The sequence below is a fragment of the Bidens hawaiensis genome, unplaced genomic scaffold (genome assembly GCF_021521415.1).
Source record: "Bidens hawaiensis isolate Kalapana, Puna unplaced genomic scaffold, B.hawaiensis_p1.1 tig00044427_1, whole genome shotgun sequence".
Classification (NCBI taxonomy): Eukaryota; Viridiplantae; Streptophyta; class Magnoliopsida; order Asterales; family Asteraceae; genus Bidens; species Bidens hawaiensis.
The window spans coordinates 47,920-57,581 of record NW_027497894.1 but is presented as its reverse complement, the minus strand read 5'-3'; the positions used below and the strand labels follow the sequence as shown (position 1 = coordinate 57,581).

Genomic DNA, 9,662 nt, shown 5'->3' with positions numbered 1-9,662 from the left:
AGCTATCATTTGATAGTTGATACTTGTTAGTGAGACAAAAGAGGGGTTTATATTAGTGAAAAAATGGAAAATGACCAAAATGGTTCATTTGACCACACAAATTTCTTGATTAACCTTCAAACTAAATAATACCTAAAATGACCCTTTTTGCTAAACGGAAGGATCCGCCATAATAGAACTAGCGGCCGCTAGTTCTATTATGGCGGATCCTTCCGTTTAGAAACTATCCATTTTGGGTATTATTTAATTTTGATGGTTAGTCAAGGAATTTGTGTGGTCAAATGAGCCATTTTGATTATTTTCCCGTGAAAAAGGGTGTGTTGGTGGGTCCCAAATGAAGAGTACAAATATGGCCGTTGATTTGAGCATCTTTTCCAATGAGGTCCGACGGATCCAAGTTTAAAGAAGAAAGGGTTTGTTGAAGATAAATTGTCATTTCTGTTACACACGACTCATGCAGGGATGTTCATAAAGAATTGGTTTGCCATATATAAGATTTTGAATTTTAGTTCAGCTTGGCCAATATGTACTTAAATTTTTAATTCAAATTGGCCAATAGGTGTTTGAATTTTAATACAACTTGGCCAATATGCATCTAAATTGGAGCCAAGAGTTTAAATATCATAGATTAATTTTTCACTAGATACTATCACCCTTTTAACATGTAATTTTTCTGCCTCCCGCTATATAATTATTTAATATAACACCAAGTAACTACGTTGCAATGTCTAATTATAAGATCATTTTTCAATCTTGAGTTGATTAAACAAGAGACAATTTATTATCTTGTTGTATATGAACATATGTAGGATTAATCGCAGCGACTTGATTGACAAGGACTTAGGAGTGAAGGTATGGTTGCTGAGGGAAGGCAGAGTACTTTCTGGAATTACAAGGGCTAAGTGGCTAACGATGTATTATCGTCAACTAAATCTTTCTCGAATCATTTTTGCTCAGTTGCGTTTCTTCTGGGATTTCATAAAAAATCGTCTCTATATTATTTTGTTCATTCGAGTTAGATTTGTCAGTTTGTTTTGAGAGACTGTGATGTTCTTGAATTGTATTCTTAACTCTTTGTAATATGGTCACATTGGTGAAGATTCGTTTTAGAAATTAATCATCTATTCACCATTGAATCTGCAAGTTACCAATGCTAATTTATTAAAATAAAAACTGCATATCCCTAAATCAAGGTATTCATAAAGTTACACAATCACCACAAAGAAGCTCAAAAGCATAAACAAAAACATACAATGCACTTTATTAGACCAAGTAAAGCTTGTTGGCAACAGAGCCCGGAGAATCCAACTAAATCTGAAAGCCGAGCAGTTGATGCGATTGGAACCAGAAGGCAAGATATTATATGTAAAGATTAAAGACGGATTACGATACTCATATACATGTATATTAATCATAAAACCTTGTTATTTACAATGTCCAAATCAGAACGCCCGACCCGTATAGTTTTTTTTGGACTCACCGCGAGGATATGTATTGTACTGTTTGTATGATTAGTTTGTGGTTAGGTAGATACAAAAACTGGTCTCAACTGTGTTTTATACTTTTAATAAGCAATGACTTCCTTCTTTCCCTTGCTTCTGCCTATAACATGCAACATGATTAATTCATGATCGACATGACATTCAAGGGAAACATCCCTCAATAACAAACCTTAAACATGACAACTTACCAACATCTTACTTCCCGGTCTCTTTCCTCTTTGAATGAAACTCAAAACGCGTGAACTCCCAGTTGGCTGATAAAGCCTTCTAATCAACTCTTGTACATGATTATATATGCTGCAAATCCATTACACATTATCACAAAAAGTACACAAACACCACGCACAAGTTATGCATAAATCTCACCTTAGCCGATGCCTATTGCATGCTGTGAAGAATGCAACAAAGCCACTTAAAATGCTTCTAACCGCACGAAAAATCTATAATACGATATATGTATAAAAAAATCCTTTTAACAAGTCATGTGATAATATAGAAAATGAAGAAATAAGGGGCTTTAAGGCTTTAACAACCTGAGAGAAAAGATCATTCCAAAGGGCGCGCCACATGGAAACCTCATGATGGCCCACAGTCGACTCAGCAGCCGAAGCTAACTTGAATAAGCCACTCGCAAACAGCCACGTATCTCCAATGAAATCATGCATTTGATTAAAAATGAATCCCACCAAATTAGATAGTCCGATAATAAGGCCAATTGGAGCATAAAGTATACCACAGATGAGCCAGAATATTGGGCACAAGATCAATATCACTGCAATGGATACATAGTAAAATTCAAACTATGAAGTGTTGTATACTTGGTGTATATTGATATATGGCCCATGGGCCCACGTATAGACGTCTCTAGGGTTGTTCTATACATGAGCCCATCGACCATATACCAATTAGTAAAATCAACGAAAGATTATGAACATACCAATCATCCATATGGTTGATGCGACGAAATACACAGGAAATATAATGATTTTAGAGAGATTATCGACGAGATTCCAACAAGTTGTGATCAGAATCCAAATGAATGAGCAAAGATATTCTCCCATCTGTATATACACCTGACAAATAGGAAGAAGTACCTCGAGAATCACCATAAAAGGCTCGGATAAAGGCTGTGTGAGAATTGATATACAAGACCGCACGTTACGTGACATTTTCATGAACCACTTAAACGCCTTCTCAGAGTTATGCAAAAACAACATGGTTCCTAGGTATTTGATCCTTGACGCCATCTCCCATGTTTCTATCCATCCGAAAAGGGGACCACAGAGACGGGCGGCGGTTGCCTTCAGAAGCGGGATGTTTTTGTACAAGTCATAGAAACCGATGACAACTGTAACCACAGAAACCACCACATATAAAACTCGTGCTAGTGGGCACATCCACGGACGATAGATATGGCAAAATACTGGATAAGATTGAAAGAAAATAACCCAAGACGGAAGTCCGGCTTCTAATAAAGTAAGCAATCTTAGATCAAACATAATTATTTGTTGTAGCTCAAATGGAAGATCATGATCATTGAAACGAAATGAAAGCAAAACGTCTTTGTATTGAATAGCTTCATACGTATGTTCATCAATAACACCATCATCATTGTATGTACCATGGCCATCTAGAGCATCATGAAACACATCCTCTTCATAACTCAAACCTAACATAGAGTTTAGTTTGCTCTTCATAAGAAAACGCTCACGCGGTGTCCCGGGAAACCACGAATTTACACCATTAGCAGCTTGAGATATACTATCAAATTCCCATCTATTCATATGCTTAGCCTCAATAGCAAGAGAAGTATCAGTCTGCTCATAAAGTAAGCTTAATAAGTTATTGATTCATATAGCCCGTTTAACCAGGTCAACCTTACAACCTAGAGTGCTTTGCCTATTTATTATCCGGCTTTCCTTTGTTTTATGTGTAATTTTCTATACAAACTCTTAACAGTAATCTCTGATTATCATTGTAAATTTACATAAACAATAAAGTAAATATAGAATAAGATGAGAGATTAAGCACCTGAAGTTCATTCAAGTAATTAATCCCACGAACATCTTCCCACACCACCTCAAAAACAATAAATCCATATAAAATCCTATGTGATTTGCTGTTTGCAAACAACGAATTCCTAAGTTTCTTGACAGGTAGCAAAGCCTTCTTGTTTGATAGTATTGCAGCATCAATCACCGGGTACCATTTTCTTAAATTTTTTGACTCGCACGTCTCTTTTATACCCTTTCGTGTTCTTGTAATAGCGAATGGTGACATTCGAGACTGAAAACATAACCAAAAACAAATGAAGACAATAAAAAGAAAACAATTGTTGTGATGTCTTAAAACAATTAATCATTTATGAAACCTTGGTAACCATCAACTGCCACAAGTGCGCAGGCCGTGACACCAAGTCTTCCAGCCATGGTCTATTATCCACCAATACATAAAAGTTCTTGCAATCAGGTGCTAGAAAAAGACTAAGATCTGAAAGATATGATTGCAAATCTCTGCAATAAACAATAAGATGATATATAATATCAACATGAATAGCAATAATTGATGTTAACAATTAACATGATAACATTGGATCCAAATCAGCTGGTCACAACAGATTTGATGTTACATAAGTACCATTTGTTGACCAAACCAAACCGGTTTCAACCCTAACCAATTTAGGGTCTGATCGGTTTCGGTTTCGGTTTGGGTTGAAACCGGTTTCTTGAATGGTTTATGATTGGTTTTTTACCAGTTTTAGCCAGTTTGGTTCAGTTAACCGGTTTGGTACCGATTTCGGTAGAGAGAATTTCAAAACGGTTAGAAGCCAGTTTATACATAATCGGTTTCAAACGGTTTGCCCACCTCGAAGTGCCAGAAATACAACAACTTTATAACAAATTCCAAAATCTACCTACTATTTATCAAACAATACAAGGTTTGACCAAGTCAAAATTGATCCAAAAATGAGAATAGAAGATTCATACCCTATCTGCAGACTGGTTAGACTGAAAAAATGGCGACTACTGTTGCATTCCTCCATATAAAGCCTGCATAAAGCTCCAAAACACAAATAAATACAAAAATAAACATAAATTAAAGCTCAATTTCAAAACAGTTACCACAAATCATAAGGATCTAACGAGAATTATGCTAAAAATTTTAATTAATTCACGAACAAACATGTAAATAAATTAGTTTTAAAAAAAATTAAGAACCTGATGGAGATGAATGAAGGATGAGGAGAACTTCATAACAATGAATTACCGATCACGCCACGTTTATCGAAGCAACCGTCATTAAATAACGTACAGTTAACCTTGATGTTGACGTTTCATGTAAGACTACTTTCATAAAATCAAACACTATGTGTCTATAGAGAGAGATCATACTATTATTATTATGGAGAAGTGGATGATGTGGCGGTTTCCGGCGAGGACACGTAGAAGACGAGCAGTTGTAGTATTAATGGAAAGGGAAGAGATTTCTGTTTCGGAAGTTTAAGGACAGAATGGTAATTGCAGCATGGGGATCTGAGACGTGTTTCCGCCTGTAAGATGTCATATCCGCTGACGTGGATGAGAGGTGGCAACCTGATAATACTGGGCCCAGCCGCAAGAATTCACATGTTATGTTAAGTTTATTTTTGGTCATTATCATATCTTTAATCATTTTATATGGATTATTACTTAACCGTTCTTTTTCTTTATTAACGACCTGAAATTCTACAAAAGCTCTTGCGATCCGGTCCATCACCAATTCTAAAGAAAGCACGTCGTCAAAATATCTAATTTGGTAAAATTTCTTACTAGCATACGACATTTTGTGACAAACAAGACTCGAACCGGTGACCTCTTATATAGAAAGTCAGTGGTTCTTAACCATAAAAACATTTGACTTGGCAGGTTTTGTTAAAATAATCATCGACTAAATATAGTATTTCAGTAATTAATAATTATAAATCTTTTTAAAGTTTTAAATCAGCAAAAGATAAAGTTGTATTTTAGGTGTAGTTTTTACCATCTACGATGATACTTGACACAAAATTAGACCAATATTTGTGCTAGAAGTGACCAATCGATAATACTATGATAAAAAAGATATGTTTGAATGTGTGATACAGAGCGAATGTGTGATACAGAGCGAATATTAGGTGCAAGAGTTAAAAAGATCTATTTGAATGTGTGACACAGAGGGAATGCATAAAATTATAAGAAAAAAAATTATAAATAAACTGATATAAAACAGAATGCCTAAATCACTACATGAGGTGTCCTACAGAATTCTAAAATTGACAGGTATTGCCGAAATTGTTAAAAACTTAAATCTGCAAAGTTGGCAATTGAATACTAAAATTAACAAAGTTAAGTCGAAAATAAACATGTGAACTAAGACAAAGTGATTTATGTGTTTCACACTATAAAGGTGTCACACCCCGACCAAAGGCGGCGGAACATGCCAAGGTGTAACGATTGTCCATAAGCACATGACACTAATTAAAGTGACAGTATTTAATAAACTCATTTCATTTCACAACATCGAAAATGTCACATAACAATTATCCATAAAATTACCATAAACAAGATATCACAAAATATGGCAAATTTGATATTGTTCATTTTTACTAATATCCTAAGGTCTTTGATGTCGTTTTCTTCACAATCATAAATCAACCAAGATGCAAACCTGTAACATTTCATAAAATAAAGTTTGTCAACACAAAGGTTGGTGAGCAATTCATAAGTTTAATCATATTAGTATATAATAAAGATAGCCACAAAACTTGCATACGAAACGATAAATAAAATTGGTAATTTGGATAAATAGATATCGCTAAACACATTTGCGACACCTAGCTACAAGGGGATGCCAAATAGTCTAGGATTTTATAGTTATCGTTAATTGCATTACGTTAACGACACCTTGCTATAAGGGGATGCCAAATAGTCTAGGATTTTATAGTTCCACCAACCAAAAGCGATAAACACATAGGCATATAAGCATAGAACACCAAATCGAGCAATTATTTAGGTAAAGTATACAACTACGTTTGTGGTTTAAGATTCAAATATAAAGCATTTTGTTGAATAAGTAAGAAATGTCACCCCCAAAATAAAAGATAGAAAATGGGGTATGAAGTACTCACCTTCAAGTAGTAAACTTGAAAGATGATAATTTGGAGATTTGTCGGAACGACGAGTTTAACGCACAATGCCTAAAAAGAAAAGAAGTCTTGAATTTAGAAAGGTTGTCTTGAAGGTCTTTAAACAAAATAAACGTTGAGAAATGTAAATAATTAAAGTTCAATGTTTAAAATGTAACCATTTAAGAATTTATAATAATAACCCTTTAAAAATGTAAGTTTGCTCGAAACCGGGTTAAAGTATCTAACCTTAATATTTACTCAACCTATGTTAAGTAATAAGGTGGGTAAAATGCAAGAATGCAAATCCCTTTGGAATAAAGATACTAAAACGGTTTTTTTTATCGAGTGTTCGGGTTGTCGGTTCGGATCTTGACAATTGGTCAAACCCAAAGTCAACTTTCCAAAATATTGAATGTTATGAGATAACTCAATAAAATTTAATAAGACTTAACCAAGTATGTAGTTTCATTGTTTTAGAACTAACAACGCACGTTAAGCGAGTGTTCGGTTTTGTCGGTCCAAACTTTGTTATGAGATCAAGTTGGATCCAACATTTCCAAGTACTTAAGAAATCATTTAAAAATCAATTTGTAACTATTTTTAAAGAAATATACAAGTCTTGACGGCTAAAAAAAAACACACTTGTGTGTCTTAAGTGAGTAAGAATCGGTTTGGTTTCCACATGTCCAACCACTAAAGAACTTGTATAATAATGTACAAATAAAAAAATACTTTAAGTTTTACAACCAAAAGTTAACAATAAAGTCTTTAAACAAAAGTTCGGTTTTCGGTTTGGATCGTGTTTCGGGTTAAGACCGAGGTAAGATTCTACAAACCCATAACCATAGAATTTGTAAAAATGATTTTAGAAACTTAGATCTAACAATAAGCATGTTTAAACAATTATTTAACAAAACTAGTAACAAAGTTTGGTTTACGGTTTAAAGCTATTTACGGTTAAACCGAAGCATAGACTCTTAAAAACCCATAACCATGGAACTTGTAAACATGACCAACAAACCTAAAATAAGCAAGATTAATATGTATGAACAAGTTATATAGATGTATATATATCAACGACACGAAGTCCTCCATGAAGCCTTGCCTTATGAGGTCCGAAACCTAACCGACCGGAATCGGAGAAGTAACTACCAAAGGTAAACAAGGGGTGTATATTATATATATGTTGCACAACCATAAACAAGTATTAATAAGGCTACATAAACTAATTAAGATGAAAGACTAAAAACCTTCAAGAACACTTAAGAAGATAACCTTGAATCTTTGATGTTTGAGAGAGTTTTTTTTTTTTTTGGAGTTGTAGCAAGGGAAAATGAAGAGGAAATGTGGTGTATATATAGGGTAATGTTGGTGGTCAAATATGGGTGTGAGACACAAGAGTTTTCATGCAAAATGGATCAAAACAAAAACACAAAACAACAAAAATAAATAAATAAATAAATAAATAATAAATAAAAATAAAAATAAAGATAGGATGTTTTCAAGACCCAACAAATGTGAAACAATATTGTAACATAAATCCATCATTTTGATTATAACATAAGCTTCGGTTTACAAATCGGGTCGGTTTACATAATAAACAAATACAAAAACGAATACAAATAAGACCCGAAATTGACGAATATCACAGTATCCCCTACTTTAGGAAATTTCATCCCGAAATTAAGACGAAGATGTTGCGAACAAATGTGGATACTTCTCTTTCATTTTGTCTTCTCGCTCCCAAGTGAATTCCGCGCCGCGCCTTGATTCTCATCGAACTTTGACTAACCGAATACGACTACGCTTGGTTCTCTTCTCGTTGCGATCCATGATTTCAATGGGTCGTTCAACTAAGACCATCGACTCATCGACATGTACTTCGTCGAGAGGTATATGGAGATTACCCTCGGCTAAGCACTTTATAAGATTTGAAACATGAAATGTCGGATGAACACCGGCAAGTTCTTCCGGTAGTTCGAGTTGATAAGCTACTTTTCCAACACGCTCAAGGATTTTAAAAGGACCAACGAAACGAGGAGCTAGTTTTCCCTTCTTTCCGAAACGAGCTACCCCCTTCCAAGGAGATACTTTTAGAAGGACAAGATCGCCAATATTAAATTCGATCGGTTTTCGCCATTTGTCGGCGTAACTCTTTTGACGACTTCTAGCGGCTAGGAGGTTCTTACGGATTCGATCAATAACGTCGGTGGATTCTTGAACCATTTCGGGTCCCGTGATTTGAGCTTCACCGACTTCGTTCCAACTAATCGGAGAACGACATTTACGACCGTAAAGAGCTTCGAAAGGAGCCATCTCAATGCTCGAATGGTAGCTATTGTTATAAGAAAACTCAATGAACGGAATATGAGAATCCCAATTCCCACCGAAATCAAGAACACATGCTCGTAGCATATCCTCAAGAGTTTGTATTGTACGTTCGGATTGACCGTTCGTTTGAGGATGATACGCGGTGCTAAGATCGAGACGTGTTCCCAAAACTTCTTGAAGTGAACGCCAAAAATGAGAGGTATAACGAGCATCACGGTCAGAGATAATAGTCAATGGTAAACCGTGTCGGCACACGATTTCTCGAACATAGATTTGAGCAAGTTGCTCAACAGAATACTTCTCGCGGATCGGAATGAAATGAGCAGATTTGGTCAAACGATCGATGATCACCCAAATGCTATCGTTGCCCTTTTGGGTGTTGGGTAATTTAGTGATAAAGTCCATAGCAATGTCTTCCCATTTCCAAACGGGAATCGGTGGTTGCTTGAGTAGACCAAAAGGTCTTTGATGTTCGGCTTTAACTTTTGAGCAAGTAAGACATTTAGATACGAATAACGCTACGTCTTTTTTCATACCCGGCCACCAAAAGGTAGCACGAAGGTCGAAATACATCTTATCCGCACTGGGATGAACGGAATACCGTGAATTGTGAGCTTCGTCAAGTATACAAGTACGAAGGTCATCGCGATTTGGAACCCACAAACGATTGAGAAAGTACAAAA

At 35.4% G+C, this 9,662-nt stretch overlaps 1 protein-coding gene across 1 annotated transcript; it reads right to left on the bottom strand.

Annotated features, from left to right (window-relative positions):
* Window positions 1-1,545: 1,545 nt before the first annotated feature.
* LOC143594967 (uncharacterized) lies at window positions 1,546-4,552 on the bottom strand. The gene is made up of 8 exons (XM_077074137.1): window positions 4,490-4,552; window positions 3,874-4,015; window positions 3,534-3,788; window positions 2,440-3,319; window positions 2,036-2,274; window positions 1,869-1,942; window positions 1,691-1,799; window positions 1,546-1,602 (listed from the first exon to the last, which is right to left on the bottom strand). The coding sequence occupies exons 1-8, from the start codon at window positions 4,543-4,545 to the stop codon at window positions 1,546-1,548; spliced, it is 1,812 nt and encodes a 603-aa protein (XP_076930252.1). The 5' UTR covers window positions 4,546-4,552.
* Between the last annotated feature and the right edge of the window lie 5,110 nt (window positions 4,553-9,662).

Excerpts from the sequence above, each read along its gene's own strand:
- LOC143594967 (XM_077074137.1), bottom strand. The coding sequence starts at position 4,545 with ATGGAGGAATGCAACAGTAGTCGCCATTTTTTCAGTCTAACCAGTCTG. Across the intron at positions 3,789-3,873 it reads GGCAGTTGATGGTTACCAAG|TCTCGAATGTCACCATTCGC; the intron begins GTTTCATAAATG and ends TTATGTTTTCAG. Across the intron at positions 1,603-1,690 it reads GACCGGGAAGTAAGATGTTG|GCAGAAGCAAGGGAAAGAAG; the intron begins GTAAGTTGTCAT and ends TGCATGTTATAG.